The sequence below is a fragment of the Lethenteron reissneri genome, chromosome 48, assembly GCF_015708825.2.
Source record: "Lethenteron reissneri isolate LAM-NWPU_2019-01 chromosome 48, ASM1570882v1, whole genome shotgun sequence".
Lineage (NCBI taxonomy): Eukaryota > Metazoa > Chordata > Hyperoartia > Petromyzontiformes > Petromyzontidae > Lethenteron > Lethenteron reissneri.
This window is the reverse complement of record NC_083826.1, coordinates 6,046,523-6,071,154: the sequence shown is the minus strand read 5'-3', so window position 1 is coordinate 6,071,154 and position 24,632 is coordinate 6,046,523. Positions and strand designations below refer to the sequence as shown.

The 24,632-nt window shown below is 52.1% G+C and overlaps 1 protein-coding gene across 1 annotated transcript in view; it reads left to right on the top strand.

Annotated features, from left to right (window-relative positions):
- The window catches only part of ASS1 (argininosuccinate synthase 1), a 75,458-nt gene that overhangs the window by 25,989 nt on the left and 24,837 nt on the right, over positions 1–24,632 (top strand). Inside the window, exons 8-11 of the mRNA XM_061571676.1 lie at positions 242–272; positions 7,623–7,713; positions 17,717–17,801; positions 21,740–21,804. Of these exons, the coding sequence (XP_061427660.1) occupies positions 242–272; positions 7,623–7,713; positions 17,717–17,801; positions 21,740–21,804 (272 nt within the window). The remainder of the gene's footprint in view (positions 1–241; positions 273–7,622; positions 7,714–17,716; positions 17,802–21,739; positions 21,805–24,632) is intronic.

Genomic DNA, 24,632 nt, shown 5'->3' with positions numbered 1-24,632 from the left:
CAAAATGTTTCGGCACGAGACCAGCAACGAAATGATTCGCAAAGCCCGACGCTGAAAGGAAAAGAGCACCAGCCCGCCAGCATGAAGTCATTAAACGCGACGCTATCCCCCGCGCGCAGCTTGAAGCGTAAAGTTAGGAACGGCGATTTGAACACTTCCGTGGACAAAGCGAATGTTGGAAATCTTCGCGGGGATCCGTGCACACTCGTGATTTGTCTCCCTCCGTTTCTGCCGTTCGCAGCTACGAGTCGGGAATCCTGGAGAATCCCAAGGCAAGTGATATGCAAATTCCTTTGTCAAGGCGCCCTTCCTCCTCTAACCCAGCTTAAATATGCGCTGCGAAGCTTGGTGGTGTTCATTCGGACGCTGTCTTTCCGACAGCCCTGTTCTTCACCTGAGGACGGCTGCTTGCGTTGTGGCCGAAACGTCGTGAGAATTGTATTTTATTACGTTTTATTTTATTACTTTATTATTTCCCTTCTATGTGACTTTACCGAAACAACCAAAAAGATGAATCCCTGCAGTCGCGAAAGCTTTAAATCGAAATTTAAGTGCGAGAGCGTTTTCAGGATACATACACAGCCGCACTTGGGTGACACTCAAACATCTAGTTTGTTATGTTCAAGTTAGGCCTCGGCAAGGTAAAGTAATTAACCCTTTTTACCGGGTAAAAGGGTAAAAGGGTAAATGTGTCGACATGCCAAGGGGTAAGGTAAAGGGTAGGGTAAGGTAGCGCAAAGTATTACCCAGTAAATACCTTGTTTACCGCTCGCTAAAAGCTCCGTGGCGCAGTCCGTGGCCTCCATTTTAAATTGGAATTATCGAGAGTATTCTATATGAATAAAGCGCTCTACCTAGCATTGACCTGTTATAACCCTTTTTCACGTGTAGTAGTACCCCAGTAATTACCCTGTAATCGGGTCATTTGTATGGAGTAAGGGTAAAAGGTAGGGTAGAGGTAGGCTCGTTGTTTTTACCTTTTACCTTACCTTGCCGAGGCCTAGTTCAAGTTCTTGCCTCCCAGTTTTATGCGTACGCTGTTAAACTGAAGCCACCGCCAATTGAAATGCCATCCTTGAATACTTACCGATTGCTCAACGGAGTTGAACAATGCCTTGCCCGCGATATAAACGGAGGCGCAGTTACTGTCGGCATAAACGCAGAGAAGAAGGGGATGAGGAGATTCCACAGTGAGTTGGAGAGTGAGTAGGTGAGTGAATAGGTGAGTGAATAGGTGAGTAGGTAGGTGAGTAGGTAGGCGAGTGAGTAGGTGGGTAGGTAGGCGAGTGAGTAGGTGAGTGAGCAGGTGAATAGGTAGGTGAGTAGGTAGGTGAGTGAGTAGGTGGGTACGTAGGTGAGTGAGTAGGTGAGTGAGTAGGTCAATTAGTGAGTTGGTTGTATGGTGCGACGCGCTGTGTCGGATGCAGAGAAGAAGGGGAGGAGGAGGGGATTATTTTGAGTGGGTGAGTAGATGTGTAGGTGAGCCTGTGTGTAGGTGAGTGAGTAGGGGAATGAGTGAGTTGGTGGGTGGCAGGGTGCCACTCGGCACATAGAGTCATCGGCGTAGAGACAAAAAGGAGGAGAAGGAGCTGGGTGAGCCCCCTTGTGACTATGAACATTGGACGGAGATTCTCAGCTGTTGACTTTCACACCAAAAGTAGCGAATCGAGAGGAGGGAGAGCACCTGACATTCCATGTCGACACTGAGTTGCACCAAAATCATGAAGCTGGGCTCCGTTCCATTAACATCAGCCGTTCGCCAGCATTGAGTCAAGCAAGCCTGACTCTGCTGATGAGACACTGCACGTTGAAACCAGTCCAGAGTTTGCTTGTTATTGAGTATTTTCTGCCGAGCTTACAGACATCCCAAGAAGGTTTGCCGTTGGGTGCCGATGCAATTTGACTTTGTAAATTCATTCTCACCGAGAAAGGTGGTTTATTTAATACTTTATATTTTAGAGAGAGAGAAAAACGAACCGTTGCCGTGCGGCCGCTATTACCGGATGTTTGCTGGGAGTGGAAGCCCTTTTGTGATCTGCTCCCAGTGTAACAATGGCCGTGTCCGTGGACCTTAGATTGGGGGCAGAGACACGGAGGGTCCCTCGCTCGCCCGAGGGGTGGTGAGACGCGCGATTGTCGGTGAGCGCTGTCGTCGTTGTGAGCGACAGCGGTGCTTACTGTTCATGTCAAGTGCTCGCAAAATTCAGCTGGGGTTATTGGTGTATTTGTCCTCATTGAAATCATTGTCACCGTCATCGCCACCGTCATTATCGCCGTCTTCAACATGGTAATTATCGTTATCGTCACCTTCGTCAGCATCTGATTTATCATTGTCATTATCACTGTCATCGTAAATATCATCATTATAATCATAATTATTGGCGTCATCATCATCATTGTCAATGTCATGATCATTATCCTTATCATAATCGTGATGGCAATCATCATGAGTGATGCATCGTGGCTGGCACAGGCCCACCAGGCATCATCATCCTAATCATCGTGATCATCATCACGGTCGTATCTACTGTAATCGTCGTCATCACTTGAAACAATCGCCATCGTCGCAACCGTGAGCAGTGGCAGCAGTAGTTGGCTCGCTGCGCTACGATCCCAGCGACCTCGGTGGAAGTGCGTTTATTAATAAGGGAGGCCCAGGACAATGGGCCACAAATACTGCGCTTTGAGCCCCGTGACCTGAGTTCGATTCTCAGTCGCGGCTAGCGATGTCCGAACTGGTCCTGGTGCATACAAAGCAACCAAATAATCTAAATAATCTCAATAATCTCAATGATCTCAATGATCTCAATGATCTCAATAATGTCAATGATCTCAATAATGTCAATGATCTCAATGATCTCAATAATGTCAATGATCTCAATAATGTCAATGATCTCAATAATGTCAATGATCTCAATAATGTCAATGATCTCAATGATCTAAATAATCTCAATAATCTCAATGATCTCAATAATCTCAATGATCTCAATGATCTCAATAATCTCAATAGTCTCAACGATCTCAATGATCTCAATGATCTCAATGATCTCAATGCGTATCGAGCTGTTTGTGGAACTCTCTCCCTCCTGGAGCCCGCTAGAGCAGTGGCCCCTTCTCCGCCAGCAGGGGCGCGAGCGAGCAATTGCAGCACTGCGCCTTTATCCGTTTTTTTTTTTTAGGAATCGAGACTTCACAAAGTGCCCGCCTGTAAACGTGGGAGGAGGGTGGGGGGGGGGCTCATTTCACTGTGGCCCGTCACCGGGTAATAAAAAAGGGACTTTCGCCGAGTTGACCCCGGGGCGATAGCGCGGCTCGCCATTTCATTAAAGCGAGGAATTGGGCTCCGAGACTCGATGGCGGTGAAGCGGGCGCGCGTCCGTGGGCACGCGCGCGCGGACCGACGATTAACAGGAAGATTCCTCCACGATCCTGGCTGTCGAGCGATGAGGCCGGCCGTTGTAATTACCGGCGAAACGTCACCGTCCGTACTCGAAGTGTAAATGTCGCGGGTTTACCCTCCAACACGCCGAACTGGTAACTAATTGGCAGGGTTTTGTTCACGTGACGAACTATTTTGCCGCATCGGGCGGCGTCGGGTTTAGCGACACGTTTACGGTGGCGCGGTCTAACCTGAAAAAAAACCTCTCGTGGGTAATGTTGGCCGCGAAAGCCTCCGTGGAATAACTGATTAAGCGTGCCCTATTCGTGTTCCTTCAGCGCGTGGGGAGGGCGGCAGTTTAGCGGTTTGTGCGCTGCTCTACGAAGCCAGTGGACCCGAGTTTGATCCCTGATCGCGGTCAACACTGGAGACGATTGTCGGCCACTCCTAGGTCGACTTGGCCTCAAATGAGTACCTGGTGACGTGAGAGTGAAATGCGTGGGATCTGGGAAGAATTGGGAGTGTGTGTGTGGCTGGCCTGGGATAGTTGTGCGTGTGTGTCTCTCTGGGTGGTCGACTTGGCCTCAAACGAGTACCTGGTGCCGTGTGTTAACATCGCCACCAGGGAGACAAAGGAGGCCGGGCGTGGTGCTGACCGCCGACTCCGTCGTGTGCCGTGCCGACCACCATCGGTGCTCGCTAACAGCACGAAAGACACTTGCCCCAACAGTCTGTTAAGGCTATACCGGAGGGGGGGGGATCTTTGTCTTTTGTTCTTTGCCCCCTGAAGAGACGCGGAGGGTACGGGGGGGACACGCGTGTGTTCCATCGGTCCATGTGCCCGTAGGGGGGGGGGGGTCCCTGTAGGGAGGCACGGGGGAGGGGGAGTGGAGGCAACCAGCAACGGCCACCGACGGCTACAATGCAGCAATGGGCATTAGGAAGTTGCTCAGCCGTTGGATGACCTCGTGCCATCGCACCGGAGGAGAGGGAACGGGCAGACCCGGGATTAGTTGGGGACGGCCACGCTGGTCGCTGTGAGTGTTGTGGGTGTTGTGGGTGTTGTGGGTGTTGTGGGTGCTGTGGGTGTTGTGGGTACTGTGAGTGTTGTGGGTGTTGTGGGTGTTGTGGGTGTCGTGGGTGTTTGGATGCCCTCAACATATTGAAGGGTTTTTTTTCCTTACAAGAAGGGTTAGGGGGTTACGGTTCTGATGGAAACCTTGAAATGCACAACAGCAGCGCGCGAACAGCAGCAGTTCGACTCTGCGCTGGCTCAGCTACCAGTGCAGTCGTTGCGTAGATTCGGTGCAGTTGTCCGATTGGCGATGCAACCGATGAACCAGCGCGAACCAGCGGTGGAAAACGTGCCCGCTATACCACGGCATGCCATAAGCGGCACTTCTCAGAACACCAAACACGTGTGGCGGCACTTGTCCAAACGGTTTTCGTCCCTACGCCGTACCTCGATGTTTCCATAAGGAAAGAAGCGGCAGGCACGCCTCTTGTTTGCGTTGCTTGTGTTGTCAATATTGTTCACTTTAGTTCCTGAAGCACCATCTGGGGCGCCGTGGTGGCTAGGAGATGTTAACTCCCTCGCCTGGTATGCAGGAGGTCGTGGATTCGATCCCGACTCTGGCGCCTGCTTCTGTATATTTGGAGTTTGCGTGTCTCTCTCTCTCATCATCATCACGGTGGCTAGGAGATGTTAACTCCCTCGCCTGGTATGCAGGAGGTCGTGGATTCGATCCCGACTCTGGCGCCTGCTTCTGTATGTATGGAGTTTACGTGTCTCTCTCTCTCATCATCATCACGGTGGCTAGGAGATGTTAACTTCCTCGCCTGGTATGCAGGAGGTCGTGGATTCGATCCCAACTCTGGCGCCTGCTGCTGTATATTTGGAGTTTGCGTGTCTCTCTCTCTCATCATCATCACGGTGGCTAGGAGATGTTAACTCCCTCGCCTGGTATGCAGGAGGTCGTGGTTTCGATCCCGACCCTGGCGCCTGCTTCTGTTTATTTGGAGTTTGCGTGCCGTGGTCACGTGGATTTTTCTCCAGGTCTTCTGGCTTTTCCCTCCAACATTTAGAAACGTGCGTTTCGAGCATTTAGCTGCTATACATTTCCGCGCGAAAAGCCACTCTGTTGAACTATCATTAGTGGCAAGGTTGCTTCTGAAAAAGAGCTTCATAGCTCAATGGACCTTACCTGCTGAAATAGAAAATAATATATTTTCTTGGTTCTTTTTTTTTTCAAATTTTCTTGCTGTGGATTTCACACCTGATGATGATTGCTTGTGTTGCAGTCGAAACGTCGTGATAATAGTTATTGTTTTATATTAATATTATTTTATTATTTCCCTTCTACATGACTTTACCGAAAGAACCAAGAATATGAATCCCTGCAGTCACGAAAGCTTTAAATAAAAAAAATTGAAAATAATAGTTTAGTTTAAGTTTATGTGTGCCTGCACCTCCGACACGTTCCATCCCGTTTGTTCCCCGTTCCCTTGTGCCCATCACTTTGATGTTGCTGTTCTCCGTCTGCGTGGATGCAAACAAGCTGGGCTAAATGGGACAGTCTGCATAACAAATACGCGTTGACTGATTAATTGAATAGGCATCATTACCGCCTCTTCCACATTGACATTTCCACCCACGAGGTGGGAAACATTTACCAGTCGGATTCTATCATCGCCGCACCTCCGCAGCAGCGGCGGCGGTTGCGGTGGCGGCGGCGGTGGCGGCGTTGGCGGTGGTGGTAGCGGCGGCGGTGGCAGTTGTGGTGGTGGGTGGCGGTGACGGTAGCTTGTCGAGGGCTTGGGAGGGGCGGTGTGGGGATGCGAGACATTTCGAGACCCCCAAAAAAAAAAAAACCCGGAGCGGGCGAGCGGGCGAACATCCGATCAAAGATCACCGATGTTTATCGCCGTGATGAATGGCCAATTTCCCCGGCGAGAAAGCGGAGCGGGCCCGCGTGGGCCCTCGGGCCTGGGAACGGGTGGGGGACCGGGTGGGGGGTGGGGGGGGTAGGGGGGGAAGTGCGTTCTGACGCTTGACGGTGGGGGGGCCGGGGGAGGGGGCCGAGTAAAGTGGCTTAACAAAGAGCCGGGGCTCTCTTGCTTGGGGCCATGCCGCCCCTGTCGCACAAACTCCTGTGTTCTTGAAAGACAGAAGTGTCCCATGTGAAGTGGCGGCCACAAAGATATCTTTTACCCCCCCCGCCACCCACCCATCACTAGCTCGCTCGCGCTTTCTCTCCCTCTCTCTCTCCGCCCTTGTTTTATCTGTAGTTTTTTTTTGCTGTTTGCGGGGGAGGTGACTGCCAGGGTCTTTAGCGATCTCTGTTCTTTTAATTAACCCGCTCTGGGAGGTGCTGGGCCGCTGGCATGTGTGTGTGTGTGGAACAAAAAGATGTTTGTGCGTGTGTGTAGTTATGTTGTGGGGGAGCGGTTGTGCAACGGTTAGCGCTACGCTGCCCTACGAACCCGGCGACACGATTTTGATTGACGCTCGCGGCCAACATCCGTGACGATTATCTGAACCGGTCCTGGGCCTTCCCTAGATCGACTCGGCCTCAAATGATTACTTGGTGCCACGTGTAAACATAGGCACTAGGGAGACAAAGGCGACCGGGCGTGGTGTTGGCCACCCACCCCCTCGTGTGCCTTACCGGCATTCATAGGTGCTGCTTCTCGCTAACAGCACTTACCCCAACAGTCTAATAAGGCTATACGGGGGATCTTTCTCTTTGCTTTTGTTTGTAGATGCGTCAGAAACAGTGTTGAATATTTGAACAGGTCCTGGGCTTCCCCTAGGTCGACCCAGTCTTAAATGAGTACTGTACTTGATTCGGCAAGTAAAACATCAGCGCTGGGGAGACAAAGGCAGCCCGGGCGTGGTGCTGGCCACCGATCTCCTCGTGTGCCGTTCCAGCCTTTCATAGGTGCTGCTTCTCGCTAACAGCACTTACCCCAACAGTCTGTTAAGGCTACACGGTGGGGGGGGGGTACTTTGTCTTTGTACACCCAAGTGGGTGGTGGGCATGAGTGCGTGTTCCAGTTTGTGGTGGGTGGTTGGGTTGTGGGGGGGGGGGGCATTGCGTGTGTGCCCATGTTGTTGGGAGGGGGGCACGTGTGTAGATGGCAGGTGGTAAGGACTCTCTTGAGAGGGAGTCTTGACATTCAGTAAGGCTTTCCCGAGGAAACTAGCAGAACAATAATGAATAATAATCTCTTCCCAATGCAGGTGGCTGCCCCTCCGGACATGTACCTGATGACTCAGGACCCCATCAAGGCTCCTGACTCACCGGACGTGTTGGAGATTGAGTTTAAGAAAGGTGAGTGAATTGGTGTCATCGTCGATTTAAAGCTTTCATGACTGCAGGGATTCATCTTCTTGGTTCTTTCGGTAAAGTCACGTAGAAGGGAAATAATAAAGTAATAAAAATAAAACATAATAAAATAATTCTCACGACGTTTCGGCCACAACGCAAGCAAGCCATCCTCAGGAGAAGACAGAGTCTGAAGCAGACTCTGTCTTCTCGACAGACCTGTTCTCCACCTGAGGATAGCTGCTTGCGTTGTGGCCGAAACGTCGTGAGAATTGTTTAATAATGTTTTATTTTTATTATTTTATTATTTCCATTCTACGTGACTTTACCGAAAGAACCAATAAGATGGTGTCATCGTCGTCATCGTCGTCGTCATCACGTGGGTGGGTGAGTCGGTGGCCGAGGGAATGGATGAATGCGCGAGTGCGCAAACACGTGAGTGGTGCATTGAGCGAGCGGGGTGAGGTGGTCGGATGGAATCGTCGATTGGTTGAGCTCTGGTTTCAAGTTGATATTGATTAACCAGGCGAGAACTCGAGATCAACCAGGATGTCTCATTTGCACGTGTGATCCGGTGTCGCACGAAAAGGACAACAGGAAAAAACGAATGAGAAATAAAAAATACAGAAATGAAGCATTAATACAAATGTGTCCTCATGTGTGACAAATCAAAAATATTACACAAACATAAATCATAGGGAAGTAATACATTTCCTGCAATGCAAGTCGGCTTGGGCATATGCTATTTCGGGTGATCATAGTACAATTACAATAAAGTTAAACGGATAATAACGTGACTGAATGTATTAATATGTAAACAGACAAGGACATGTCAATATAATTGTCATCGTCGTCGTTAAATTGATTTACAATAATTATTTACAGGTGTATCGATACACTGCTGGATGATGGCTTCCTTGTGTTGTGTCCATCATGGGGGTTGTTTGGCCATACTGGGTTAGTGAATTACTACTCTTAGTTCTTTCGGTAAAGTCACGTAGGTAAAAAAATGAAATTAAAATTAATAAAAATAAAACAATAAAAATCACGACGTTTCGGAGGCAACACAAGCTTCCGTCTTCAGTTGAAAACGGAAGCTTGTGTTGCCTCCGAAACGTCGTGATTTTTATTGTTTTTATTAATTTTAATTTCATTTTTTTACCTACGTGACTTTACCGAAAGAACTAAGAGTATGAATCATTGCAGTCACGGAAGCTTCAAATCTAGAATTAGTGAATTACTGTAATTGTCATCACCATCATCATTGTCGCAATCACCATCATCACTCAAGTCATTATTTGTTTCAACATATTCTCATCTGCATCATCATCACGACCATCGCAATCATCATCAGTGTCATCATCATTATTATCACTGCCATCATTATTGTCATTGTTATTTTCATCACCATCACCACCATAATCATCGGTGGCATCGTCAAAATCACGATAAACATCTCTCTATCGTCGTAACTGCCATCATCACCATCATCATCATCCATAACACCGTTATAATTGTCACGAACATCATCATCATCATAATAAGTGATGATCATCATCATCACTTATCTGCTCGCATAATTAGTCAAGCACACGAGTAACAATTGCGTTCCCATCTGTGTCAGGAAAGGCCTTGAACCAGGCCGTTCTAAGTACTGGTGACATTTGAAACGGCGTGAAAGGAACCATTTAGCAGAATTCCAGAATCCTCCCACAGTCTGTCCCTCCCCTCCCCACCCCCCTCTTCTTCCCCCCTGCCCCGGTGTTCAGGGATTAAGTTTCGCTGGTGGGCTATAATTTGTTTGTATGTCCACTCATTAACCCGTTCATTAAGAGGCTGTTCCACCAGCGTGCCAAGGTCCATCAATCGCGCGCCTGCTCGCTAGCGGCCCGTTAACCGCGGGGCTCATTCATGGTTTTAGTTTTCTTTTCTTTTAACGCGCGCGACAAAGCGAATGACCCGCTTTAAATTCATACGATGGGAAAAGTGAAATCCGTCTGCCGCCCCCCCCCCTACCCAACTGCTCTCCTTGCTGCCCAGCCCACATTCCTGAAGCGCTTGCTCACTCGCTCAATCGTTGACTTGCCCGTTAACTCACTCGCTCACTCACTCGCACACTCACTCGCTCGCTCTCTCACTCGTTGACTTACTCGCTCACTCACTCGCTCACTCACTCGTTCACTCACTCGTTCACTCACTCGTTCACTCACTCCCTCGTTGACTTGCCCGTTAACTCACTCGCACACTCACTCGTTCACTCACTTACTCACTCGCTCACTCACTCGCACACTCACTCGCTCGCTCTCTCACTCGTTGACTTACTCGCTCACTCACTCGCTCACTCACTCGTTCACTCACTCGTTCACTCACTCGTTCACTCACTCCCTCGTTGACTTGCCCGTTAACTCACTCGCACACTCACTCGTTCACTCACTTACTCACTCGCTCACTCACTCGCACACTCACTCGCTCGCTCTCTCACTCGTTGACTTACTCGCTCACTCACTCACTCGTTCACTCACTCGTTCACTCACTCTCTCACTCACTCACTCGTTAACTTGCCCGTTAACTCACTCGCTCACTCACTCGTTCACTCACTCGTTCACTTACTCGCTCACTCACTCACTCACTCACTCGCTCGCTCACTCGCTCACTCGCTCACTCGCTCACTCACTCGCTCACTTACTCACTCGCTCACTCACTCGTTGACTTGCCCGTTAACTCACTCGCTGGCGGGTGCATCGATTTGCTCTTTGACTCACTAACTCGCCTGCTCGCTCTGTCAACCCACTCACTCGCTCATTCACACAATCACGTATTCATTAATTTGTACAGGACAGCTCACTTATTTGGCCATTCGCTCACTTACCGTATCCACCTCACCCTAGCTCGACGAATTGGCCACACTCTCACCATCCTCCCAAGCACCGCCACAACTACCACCATCACTCATCCCATCCATCTTCACCACAACCACCACCAGTACCATCAGCACGCGTTCCAACCAAGTCGCCCTCATCCACCACCGCTGCCACCGCCTTCACCAAAAGGCAAAGATCCCCCTTGTAACCTTCAAGAGACTTTTGGGCAAAGTGCCGTTCGCGAGTAGCACCCACAAAGCGAAGGGCAAGACTGCACAAGAGCGGGTCGTGTAGCCAGCACAACACACCCGACCGCCTTTGTCTCCCCAGGTGCTGATGTTTACACACCACACCAGGTCCACATTTTAAGACTGCGTCAACCTCGGTGAGGCCTCAGTTTTGAGTCAAATATTCGCCACCGGTGTAGGCCACGAGCAGGAATCGAACTCGGACGAGAGGGTTCGCAGCAAAGTTGCGGCGCTAACCCACTGCGCCACCGCCTCTCCCCCACCACCATCACCATCATCAACAACAACTACCACCACCACCAACCAGAACTACCACCAACAACAACCACCACCGACCACAACTACCGCCACCAATCACCACGGCCATCAACCACCATTCAAAACCACCACCACCAACCACCACCCAACACCCACCACCACCACCCAACACCCACCACCACCACACCGTGAATAGAGCGAGCGAGCGAGTGTGCCCCTCCAACCACAACCGCCACCCGCCGGCCCACCAGCCCTCTTCTGCCCAGCGCCGCACGCCCACCGCGGCGACACAAAGCGCCAAATGATGCAAGCATGCGTTTTTAGTGAGGCCAAATGGCCGGTCTATTGAGTGGTGAGGGACATAATATCGTCCGCTCGGCGAGCAGATTAGTGGGCCTCGCTGAAAAGGAGTAAAGTGTTTCACGGCTAAATTGATGAGTGCGTTTCTCCTCCTCGGCGTTGCCGCCTTCCCGGTTTCCCCAGCTCTTTAAGTCGCTCCCCCCCCCCCCTTTTTTTTGTTACTATTATCGGTTTTTTTTCTTCTCTATTCTCTTCTCTCTTTCTTTCTTTCATTCATCTTTTTTAAAAGGCGGCCGGGCAGTCGGGGCGGGCGTGCTGGGCTGTGCTGGGTGGGCGGGGAGGGCCTTAGCAGTGGCGTGAGCCCAACAGATGGCTGGGGATTTTGGCCGATGCTCATTTTAACACGGGCAACCAAAGGTGGAGGCAAAGTATGTGTGTGTGTGTTTGTGTGTCTGTGTGCATGTCTGTGTGTGTGTCTGTGTGTGTGAGAGAGGAGCGGTGGTGTAGCAGTTAGCGCGCCGCGCTACAAACCCGGCGACCCGAGTTCGATTCCCGCTCACGGCCAACGCCAGTGACTATTATCTGAACAGGTCTTCGGCCTCCCCTAGGTTGACTCAGCCTAAAATGAGTACCCGGTGCGTAAACATCGCCACTGGGGAGACAAAGGCGGTCGGGCGTGGTGCTGGCCACCCACCCCCCTCGTGTGCGGTGCCGGTCTTCATAGGTGCACGCTAACAGCACTTTCCCCAACAGTTTCTTAAGCCTACACGGGAGATCTTTGTCTTGTGTGTGAGAGAGCCGTGGGGAAGGAGGTCTTGATGATTAGGACTATGGTTTATTCATGACCAGATACGACAGCTGAACTCGAAAAAGTTGGGGACGGAAAAAATGCCGTCGCTGGTCATGGGGGTGGGATTAAGAGGGCGGCCGTGGTGATGGCAGTGACGGTGGCGGTGGGTTGTGGTGGCGGTTGATTTGATGGTGTGATGGTGGTGATGTGGTTGATCACCACAAATGAGCGATAATGATGATAAATTACTGAGTTGTGGTATATTTGATGGTGTGATGGTGGTGATGTGGTTGATCACCACAAATGAGCGATGATGATGATGAATTACTGAGTTGTGGTTGATTTGATGGTGTGGTGGTGGTGATGTGGTTAAACACCACAAATGAGCGATGATGATGATAACTCACTGAGTTAAGGTTGACTTCATCATGATGATGATGGTGCTGAACACTACAACGAAGATAAGGAATCATGTGTGTTGGTTAGTTTGGTGATGATGGCGATGATCAAACAATCGATATTTAATTTTAGGAAAATGCGCGTGTGATATTTAATTTAATGATGACAGTGATGGCCATAATCGCAACTAGAGTTTCACTCCTGGTGGTGGTTGATGATGGCCGCAATGAATGAAAAAATGAAAAATAAAGTTTTTGGGTTAGATCGCGTTATTTATAAATGTGTCGTAACCCTCCACCACCCGACACGGCCAATCAGTAAAAAAGTGTCAACGTGACACTTTTTTAACCACATCACCACCACCACAAGTGTCAACGTGGCACTTTTTTTTGCTGATTGGCCGTGTCGGGTGTTGGAGGGTTACGACGCATTTATAAATAAGGCGATCTAATCCAAAAACTTTATTATGAATAATATTGGTCGTGAAAGCCCTACGTGTTAAACTGAATGAACAAACGAATAAGTTCCACTTGATTTGACAATCATCACCATTATCGTCAATGTCAATGCACTGCAAAATCCCGTGGCACCACCAGGGACCAGGCCAGTCACAATCTCGGCATCTCAGTCGGTCTTTACCCTGGGGGTGGTTCAGAACGATTGTCTCACGATAAGGGCAGCACAGAGCAGAGCGGCACATGACAGGGTCGGCGTTCGGCAAGCATGCGCAGTCAGTTGGAAGGATGACAGGGTCGAACTTGCAAAGGGTGTGATGTGCTCACGTAGCCCACTCAACGCTCCACATCTCGACGGGTAGATGCTTGGCAAGAGGTCCCTGGTCCAAGCGCCTCGAGGAGGTTTGAGCCCAAGGCCTCTCTTGTATCCTCGGCGATGATAGCTGAAGAAGGAGGAACATCCAGGAGACGTAAGGCTTTGGGCCTGAATGTCAACTCTTGGTTTTGGCACGAAAACTTAAAATCTAGAATTAATACCCACTCACTCACCCGACCACTCAGCAACCAGCTCACCAACCAACTCACTCACTCACTCACCCACCGACTCATTCACTCAACCACTCACTCACACCCTCCAGGTTCCACCGAGGTGGTGGAGCTCACAAGAGGGTTGAAATCGAGTGGACGACACTGGCGCGTGACACGAAGCCGCACAAGGGCCCTTTTTTATTTTTTCGTCTACGTTTGTGACCGTGGCCAAGATGGTCAGGCGTGGCAGGGGGACGAGACCCGATTTTGCCGTGACGGCGCGGGGGAGGATGGGGCCCAGCCGGGGGGGGGGGAGAAAGACCGCAGATTGGCCGGGAGGGGCCGTGAAATCCGGCAGGCTGCTCGGGAAAAGGGGTGGGGGGGGCACGATTGTGATGCCGTGAGTTAGCGGCCGAGCGAAAGAATGAATGAATGAGGGAGTGAACGTGCGACGGAGGGAGAGAAAGGGGTAATAAAGGGTTGCTATGCGTGCTGTTGTGGGTGAGTGAATGAGTGAGTGAGTGGATGGCTGGGTGAGTCTATGAGTGAGAGTGAGAGGAAGGGAGATGTGGAGAGAAAAAGTTCGCGAATGGGTGAGTGCGTTCGCGAGCAAGTGAGTGAGTGAACGTGTAAGTGGATGAATGGGTGAGCGGGTGGGTGAGTGACTGAGAGAATGAGTGAGTGAGTGGATGGCTGAGTGAGTCTATGAGTGAGAGTGAGGAGAGAGGAAGGGAGATGTGGAGAGAAAAAGTTCGCGAGCAAGTGAGTGAGTGAACGTGTAAGTGGATGAATAAGTGAGAGGATGAATGGGTGATCGGGTGGGTGAGTGACTGAGAGAATGAGTGAGTGAGTGGATGGCTGGGTGAGTCTATGAGTGAGAGAGAGAGAGGAAGGGAGATGTGGAGAGAAAAAGTTCGCGAGTGGGTGAGTGCGTTCGCGAGCAAGTGAGTGCGTGAACGTGTAAGTGGATGAATGGGTGAGCGGGTGGGTGAGTGACTGAGAGAATGAGTGAGTGAGTGGATGGCTGAGTGAGTCTATGAGTGAGAGTGAGAGAGGAAGGGAGATGTGGAGAGAAAAAGTTCGTGAGTGGGTGAGTGCGTTTGCGAGCAAGTGAGTGAGTGAACGTGTAAGTGGATGAATGGGTGAGCGGGTGGGTGAGTGACTGAGAGAATGAGTGAGTGAGTGGATGGCTGGGTGAGTCTATGAGTGAGAGAGAGAGAGAGGAAGGGAGATGTGGAGAGAAAAGTTTGTGAGTGGGTGAGTGCGTTCGCGAGCAAGTGAGTGAGTGAACGTGTAAGTGGATGAATAAGTGAGAGGATGAATGGGTGAGCGGGTGGGTGAGTGACTGAGAGAGTGAGTGAGTGAGTGGATGAGTGATTTACCATGAGAGACGGCAAGGGTGGGATTTATCCAGCAGTGGATAGGGCATGGCTCGCATGATGATGACGACAACGGGGCAAAAGTGAGACGTGAGAAGTCTGGTTCGGATCCTGATGAATTTTACCGACACTGCCCTGGCTCTTTGCCCCATTTTCGGTGATGGAGACATTCACACGTTTTTTTTTTGCCAACAAAAAGAGCTTTCTCCAAACACACGAATTAGACCCATGCTGTTTGGTGCTCCCTTCACACTGAAGCTGCCCTCTCTTATCTCGTCCATCGCGACTGCCACACAGTCGTCGTTGTATAGGGATACCGAGTGAGTTATCGAGCAGTTGGGTGCATGAATGATCGAGTGGGTAAGTGGACGATTGAGTCTGTGGTTAGTTGAGTGATTGGTTGGGTAAGTGGTTGTTGGCTGGGTGGAGGAGTGGGTGTATGAGTGAGCGGTTGGGTGAGTGGATGACTGAGTGGACGAGTGGTTGGGCGGGTGTGTGAGTGAGCAAGTGAGCATATGAGCGAGAGAACACTTGGGTGTGTGGGTATGCGAATTGGCGAGTAAACTAACGAGTGAGCGGCTGGGTGGTTGCGCGAGTGAGTCAACGAGCGACCGAGAAAGCGAGTGAATGGGCGAGTAGTTTGTTGCGAGCGAGAGAACGAGCGAGTCGTCTGCAAGCCGGAGCAAGGCGGTGAACGAGCGACTTAGAGGGCTCGGATCAGTGTGGCGGGCCGGTGACAACAAAGAGAGAGCCGGGGCCAGTCGAGCCAAGCACGCGGCTCAAAGAGAAACGCTGCCTGGGCCAATAAAACCCGAGCGTTAAAGTCGCTTTATGTGGATTTAAAGTCATTATACATTCACCGCCCGCTGCGCGTTGCGTGCGTCGTGTGTGTGCATCCCGCGCGCCTTTTGTCTTTGTTGTCAAATCCAATTACGCGAGATTACTCGCGACGCGCCTGCGGGGGGCCGGAGTGCCCCCCCCCCCCCGCCCTGCCCCCCGCACGCGAATGTCCATCCAATCCCCGTTTCATTCGTCGGCCCGGCTCTGTAAAAATGTATACGATTGTATTTATACGTAGGCTGATCCGTTTATAGATGCGGGGGGCGGGGAGGTGGTGGCGGCCACGGCCGCTGCCACTGCCACGGCGGCGGCACGGTTAGCAGCCCGCTGGACGCTGCGATCCAGAGGTCGCCGGTCCGATCCGATTCCAGCTCCCGGTGCGGAAGGGCGAAACGGCGGCGCAAGTTTCTTAGTCGACGATTGGCAGGGTCACGCGCCCAACTCTTCCGACGCCATCTGGCTATGTGTGTAAAAGTAGATGCCACGGTGGCTAGGAGATGTTAACTACCTCGCCTGGTCTACAGGAGGTCGTGGGTTCGATCCCCACCCAAACGCCTGCTGCTGTATATTTGGAGTTTGCGTGTCTCTCTCTCTCTCATCATCATCACGGTGGCTAGGAGATGTTAACTACCTCGCCTGGTCTACAGGAGGTCGTGGGTTCGATCCCCACCCAAACGCCTGCTGCTGTATATTTGGAGTTTGCGTGTCTCTCTCTCTCATCATCATCACGGTGGCTAGGAGATGTTGACTACCTCGCCTTGTATACAGGAGGTCGTGGGTACGATCACGACCCTGACGCCTGCTGCTGTATATTTTGAGTTTGCGTGTCTCTCTCACTCTCATCATCGCGGTGGCTAGGAGATGTTAACTACCTCGCCTGGTGTACAGGAGTTCGTGGGTACGATCATGACCCTGACGCTTGCTGCTGTGTATTTAGAGTTTTCGGTGTCTCTCTCTCCCCGTGGTCGCGTGGACTTTTCCTCCGGGTCCTCCGGTTTTTCCCTCCACGTGTAGAAACGCGTTCAGATTATTATTTGGCTGCTGCTATGAATTCCCACGCGATAAGCCACTTTCGTTGAGCCGCCAGGTCGCTTCTGAAAGAGAGCTACATAGCTCAGTGGGCCTTACACCTTTTGGTTAAATAAAAAGAGTTGAGTTTAGTCGGCCAGCATTCCTTCTTTGGGGTGGTGGGGGGGGGGGGTTCCTCAAGAGATTCCTCGTGCGGGGAGGGCCTTCTGCCAGCAGTTGTCCAGAGGGATGAACCACCTCGACCGAGATGAGCGGAAAATAAAACGGAGGAGGAGCACTGGTCAGGAAGGTGAGGAGGAGGAGGCGGAGAAGGAATGACCAGGCCAAGGTGTCGGAGATGATGAGAGGGTGATGACGACGATGGCTCGCGCGAGCGTGCGTTGCTGCCCGCGTTTGCCGTTGTTTCCCCGCGAGCGTGAGGGCTTCTGAGTGAGAGGTTAAATTGGGGGACCCCCCCTGCCGATAGATGCCCGTCCGCCTGTCTGCCCCGCTCGCCCATCCGACGCGTCTCTAGCGCGGAGGCTCCCTCCGTGTCTTGTCGGTCACGCTTTCATTCTGTCCGCTCTCCGCCTTCGTGCGCGCGAGTCGCGTAACGGTGCGGGGAGCGGCGGCGCATCGGTTGGTGTCGCGCTGCGCCGCACGAACCCGGCGGCCCGAGTTCGATTTCCGCTCACGGACATCAACGCCGGTGACGATTGTCTGAACCGGTCCTGAACCTCCCCTAGGTCGACTCGGCCCCAAATGAGTACCTGGCGCGGTGTGTAAACATCGCCACTAGGGGAGACAAACGCGGCCGGGCGTGGTGCTGGCCACCTTCACCCCCTCGTGTGCCACAGTGCCGGCCTTCATCTGTGCTGCTCGCTGACAGCACTTGCCCCAGCAGTCTGTTAAGGCTACACGGGTGATCTTTGTCTCTCCGCAGGGGTCCCGGTCCGTGTGTGTAACGAGACAGACGGGGTGGCTCACGACTCCGCTCTTGCCATCTTCACTTATCTCAACGAGATCGGGTGAGATTTCACACAAACACACACACAGACACACAAAAACACAAACACAAACATGGATAGACATACTCTACGGATAAACATGCGCAGAGCCACGAGATGTGGGTGTTTAGACACCGATTGTCCGTCTGACTGCACCTACATCTATCGGCCTATCCATCATTTCTGTCTGTCTTCCTGTTCATGCGTCCATTCGTCTGTCTCTCCATCGCGTTGATTAACTTAATGACTGTCCTGTCCATCCATCGATCTGTGTGTCGTATCTGTCTGTCTGTCTGACCACGTGTCTCTTCTGTCAGTCTCTCCAGCTCTGTGATTGTCGATCAGTTCATGGTATCCATCTATCCACCTGTCAATCTCATCTGTCTGTCTCTGCGTGTATCTTTATTTGTCTGTCCGGTCATTCTGTCCTTCTGTCTGTGCCTGTCTCTCTGTTCCTCTGCGTCCCTCTGTCTCTCTGCCTGCCTCCCCCTTATCTCCCACCCCAGCCTTTCCCACCCTCTCTCCACCTTTGTCTCTCTCCGTCGCGTTTCTTTTTATTTTAAATTGACGACGTCCTCCCCGTCCCGGTTCCGAGCGCACAGACACACACAAAGACACAGACAGACACACACACGCGCCCGCACACACACGTGCGTCCACACACACACGCGCCCACACACGCGCCCACACACACACGCGCGCCCACACACACACGTGCACACACACACACACGTGCACACACGTGCGCACGCATACGCGCGCACGCACACACGCACACACGCACGCGCGTGCTGGTTAATGCCCTTTGTGCGTGCGCGTCCCGCATCGGCCCATCGGCCCCTCTCTGTCTCTCCCGCTTCTTTTGGTTTCCTCCATTGTCCATCCGCGATTAATGGACGAGCTGGGGGGGGGGGGGGGTGGTGGGCAAGGGGTGGAGGCACAGAGCCATCTGAGACGAGACGAGACGGCGGAGGAGGAGGACGCGAGAGAAGTCGGGCAAGCAAAAGCAGCGATCGAGAATGTGTGGAGTGGAACAAAGCGGTTAAAGTTTGCTCTCAAGACGACCGTCTTGGGAGTCGATGCGGCGACGAACGCATCTCCGCTTTGCAGCGCCGAGCCAGTGGTGGGAATTCCGTATTACTATGGCGGGGGCAAGTCCGTCCACACGACAATCATTGTTGACCTCGCTACGAACACTGCCCCGTGCGTCTATAAACAATTTATTTTATGTTACCAGGTAATGCCACACTGAGCTATAGAGCAACTTTTCAGTAGCCACCTGGCTATCACAAATGATAGCCAAACGAAGCGGCTTATCACGTGGAAATTTAGAGCAGCCAAATACTCTTCAACGCGTGACGTTGAATCTAAATGTGGAGGGGAAAACTTTAGGGCCCGGAGAAAAATCCACGCGGCCACGGGGAGAAAGAGACACGCAAACTCCAAATATACAGCAGCAAGCGTCAGGGTCGGGATCGAACCCACGACCTCCTGTATACCAGGCGAGGTAGTTAACATCTCCTATCCACCGTGATGATAATGAGAGAGAGAGACACGCAAACTCCAAATATACAGCATCAGGCGTCAGGGTCGGGATCGAACCCACGACCTCCTGTACACCAGGCGAGGTAGTTAACATCTCCTAGCCACCGTGATGATGATGAGAGAGAGAGACACGCAAACTCCAAATATACAGCATCAGGCGTCAGGGTCGGGATCGAACCCACGACCTCCTGTACACCAGGCGAGGTAGTTAACATCTCCTAGCCACCGTGATGATGATGAGCGACGGTGGGTGCTGGCGGGGGTTGGGGGGGGGCGGTGGGGGGTGGACGGGGGGGGGTGGGGGGGGGGCTTTTCAGAATGAGAATCTTTATCTCGACTCAAGGAATCCGGTGAGCTGTGAGGCTCTTTCTTTTCACGGACATCCCAGCAGGACAGCAGCTGTTTCGGCAACCAATCGGCGAGCTGTGTAGACCGTCGCAGGCCGATCGGTTTGACGGGGCTTGAGCGGAGAAGGGGGGGCGGGGGGTGCCATGGGGAGGGGGACATGGAGACATGGGGGGTGGGGGGGGTTGGGAGACGTAGAGGGGCGGGCCACATTTCCTCCACCTCATTAGCCACGAGGACCCGTGAGTTAATATCATTAATTAGCGCTCTCTCCAAGGGTCATTGTGTGGCTTTTGTTTCGGGAGGGAGGGAGGGTGGGAGGGAGTGGAGGGAGGAGGGGAGGGAGGGAGGTGTGGAATGGGAATGCAATCTGGACGCACTCTCTCCACCCGTCTCTCTGCATCTCAATTCCAATGTTCCTCTCTTCATCGTCATCATCTTCTTCTTTGGGGTTGGTCAGTTGTTTCCGATTTCCTTTCCGTTTGTGCTGCTATTCTTGAGTCGCGTCCGCTATCCATATATGGAGATCGGTTGACTCGCATAGAGGCCCACAGACTCACATAGACCAAATGTGATCCATAGGCTCGCATAGAGGCCCACAGACTCGCATCCTCACCATGTGATGCATCGACTTGCATAGAGACCCACAGACTCACATAGACCAATGTGATGCATAGGCTTGCATAGAGACCCACAGACTCTCATCCACACAATGTGATGCATCGACTCGCATAGAGGCCCATAGACTCGCATAGACCAATGTGATCCATAGGCTCGCATAGAGACCCACAGACTCACATAGACCAATGTGATGCATAGGCTCGCATAGAGGCCCACAGACTCGCATCCACACCATGTGATGCATCGACTTGCATAGAGACCCACAGACTCACATCCACACCATGTGATGCATAGGCTCGCATAGAGGCCCATAGACTCACATAGACAAATGTGATCCATAGGCTCGCATAGAGGCCCACAGACTCGCATCCACACAATGTGATGCATAGGCTCGCATAGAGACCCACAGACTCGCATCCACACCATGTGATCCATAGGCTCGAATAGAGACCCACAGACTCGCATCCACACCATGTGATGCATCGACTTGCATAGAGGCCTAAACGAATTGCCAAAAGTCCTCGCGTCACGTTTCGCCACATCCTTCCACCCCATACTTCACCAAGCTGGTCAGTGTGTGACGGTGGAGGCTGGGAACGTAGGCGTGTGACCATAGAGGTACTGTACAACAATGGATGCTGCCGCACTGCCCCCACAGCCTGTAACACCTGTTACGCGTGGCGGTCACCCATCCCGGCACTCAATCGGGCTCGGCGCCTCGTGACTGCTACGTTCGTGCCACGAGTCGCCCGAGTCGATCTCCGTCTTCGAGAGCGAGCGAGTGGACGGGCGGGCGGGCGGTGTGCGTCGGCGCGTGTGTAATCTGTCATCCGACGAGAGAGCGGGCGCGTCCGTGGGAGATCTGGCCAAAGCCTTGGCGACCTGCGTGTGCGCTGGTGGATGTGGGGCAGCGGTGTACGGGCGACGTGGCAGGGCACCAACACGCGTACGCACGGGCGCTCGCACGGAGCGTCTGTATCCGCAAACCAAGCACGGGATTTTGAAGGGGAAAAAAATAAGGGGGGGGGGGGGGGGGGGGGGTACTCGTGCGTTTAGAGCGAGCGTGGAAACGTTGGTCGATGTCGCGCCAACGCCGGTTCAACGACGGGTCCCAAAGCCCAACATCGGCCCAACGTCGGATCAGTTGGACCAATTTGTTTGTTTCCTGAGTTTTCTATTGTTTCTCCGTCGTTGCGACTATTGTGGTGGTGACGGGGTCGTGGTGACGGGGTCGCGGTGACGGGGTCGTGGTGACGGGGTCGTGGTGACGGGGTCGTGGTGACGGGGTCGTGGTGGCGGGGTCGTGGTGGCGGGGTCGTGGTGACGGGGTCGTGGTGGCGGGGTCGTGGTGGCGGGGTCGTGGTGACGGGCTCGTGGTGGCGGGGTCGTGGTGGCAGGGTCGTGATGCCCGCTGGCCCCTGAGCACTGTCGCCGTGTTCCCTCTGCAGGGGGAAGCACGGAGTGGGGCGCATCGACATCGTGGAAAACCGATTCATCGGCATGAAATCCCGAGGTGAGGACTTTCTTCGATCACGTGTTTATCAGCGTCGTCGTCGTCGTCGTCGTCATCGTCGTCAGTCATTCATCAAACAGGGCGGTGGTGGCTACACTGCCGCATGTAACCCAGCGCCGTGGAGGCAGCAGCAGCAGCGAGGATTGGTGGATCACCGCATGCACGGATGTTGTTGGAAAACTCCCTCTCTCCGTGGGCGTCGAAGAGGAGCCGTACTCTGGCGAGCCAGTGGAAGTCGGGACTCTTCGCTATTTGCTTCCATCTGTTTGGGGATAGAGCGTTACCCCCTCGCACGTGTGAGTTTTCTCTAGGTGCTCCGGTTTCCTCCCCGATTATATAATAAGCACTCATTCATTGGCTAAAAACATCTTAAAATAATAAAAAGTGCTGAAATAGAATGCTACAACTCTGTGTGGCTCTCCTGGATACAAAATTAATTATATAATTTTTAGGGTTAAGGGGCCGTCCATAAATGACGTCACGCGATTTTGGACGATTTTTGACCCCCCCCCCCCCGCTTCGTCACACGGCGTCACAAAAAGTCAGACCCCCCCCCTCAAATATGAAGTCACAAAGCTCTGCCCGCCCCCCCCAAAAAAAACCATAAAACATGCTTCAAATCGCTTTAAACTATTGTCAGTGTAGTGGCGCTGCACTCTGATGTTGTAGGAGAAAACATTTATTACAAAGTCTATTTAACTAAGTAAAACGTGTTCTTGGTTCTTTTGGTAAAGGGAAAGAATAAAAATACAAAATAAAAATTCTCACGACGTTTCGATTGCAACACAAGCAATCATCATCAGGTGTGAAAACCACAGCAAGAATTTTATTTTGCTGTCTTTTTTTTTGCTGTGGTTTTCACACCTGATGATGATTGCTTGTGTTGCAATCGAAACGTCGTGAGAATTGTATTGTTTAATTTTTATTATTTTATTATTTCCCTTCTACGTGACTTTACCGAAAGAACCAAGAAGATAAATCCCTGCAGTCACGAAAGCTTCAAATCGAAACACCTTGATATGTAGAGGAACCCAGAGCTCGTGCGATTGTTGGCAGCTGTGTTTTCCACTCATCTGTGGTTCTCTGCGCCTCTGATTCGTCCCGTCTCTTCAAGGGCAAGCGGATACCGTGTTGCAGCTGAGAATTACGAGTTTAAATTATAATTACACGTGCGTCTTTGCGCACTTATCAGTTTTCCGTTTTTTTTTTACTTTAAAAGACTTAGGGTAAAAAAAAAACTTCAAATATCCCAGCAAACTCTTGCGGCCGCTATTTTTTGTACGAAAACGACACAAAAAAAATGCAAGAAAAAATGAAGCTGTCTTAAATCCTACAAAGCACTTAATTTAAAAATACGAGTTGGCACCGGTAAAATATATATATACGCACAGGAATATATTAAAATAAAAAAAAGCAACGAGAAAAGACTGACGTGGTTTTGGGGAGTTTGGCGTCCCGACAGGACAGCCACCTATTAGCAAAGGAGTGGCGGTTCCCATGCAGAGAGACGTCCATCTCTCCCTCTCGCTCCCTCTCGCTCCCTCTCTCTCTGTCGCGTTCTCTCTCCCCGCTCCGGCGAAGGTCGCACGACTGTCCTTCAAGCCCGCCGAGCCGCCCTGATCACTGTTATTTCACCGCGCTAACGGAAGGAAATCGTAATAAATGGGCCCGCGTCTCGCGTGACGCGCGTCCCCGCGTACCACCGCGTACCATCGCGTACCACCACGTACCATCGTGTACCACCGTGTACCATCGTGTACCACCGTGTACCATCGTGTACCACCACGTACCATCGCGTACCACCACGTACCATCGCGTACCACCACGTACCATCGCGTACCACCGTGTACCATCGTGTACCACCACGTACCATCGTGTACCACCACGTACCATCGCGTACCACCACGTACCATCGCGTACCACCACGTACCATCACGTACCACCACGTACCACCGTGTACCACCACGTACCATCGTGTACCACCACGTACCATCGTGTACCACCACGTACCATCGCGTACCACCACGTACCATCGTGTACCACCGTGTACCATCGTGTACCACCGCGTACCATCGCGTACCACCACGTACCATCGCGTACCACCACGTACCACCGTGTACCACCGTGTACCATCGTGTACCACCGCGTACCATCGCGTACCACCGCGTACCATCGCGTACCACCACGTACCATCGCGTACCACCACGTACCACTGCGTACCGCCGTGTACCACCGCATACCGTGGCTAGGAGATGTTGACTACCTCGCCTGGTAAACAGGAGGTCGTGGGTACAATCACGACCCTGACGCCTGTTGCTGTATATTTGGAGTTTGTGTGTCGCTCTCCCTGTGGTCGCGTGGACTTTTGTTCCGTGTCCTCCGTTTATTCCCCTCCATATTTAGAATCACGCGGTCAGAGTATTTGGCTGCTATGAATGTCCACGTGATAAGCCACTTTCGTTGAGCTATCATTTGTGGCTAGGTCGCATCGGAAAAAAGAGCTATGTAGCTCAGTGGGCCTTACCTAGTAAAATAAGAATTGTTTAAAAAGTAACATTTTAGCCGCCCGTGATTAAAACCAGACCCTGAAGTGCAGCGTGTTGGCTGTCTTGGCCCCGCTCACCGATGAACGACCGCGGCGTGCACATAGCGTCGAAACTCAATTCTGGTTCCGCGCCTGATTTAACCAAATTCCCCACGCCTCCGATTGGCGCGATCGGCTACGTGTCGCGCGAAAGAAGTTCAACGCACGCACGCACGTGCAAATTCCAGCTCCTTTCAGATCTTTCAAACAACATCGCTTCCAGTGCCGTGCGATGGGCGTCAGC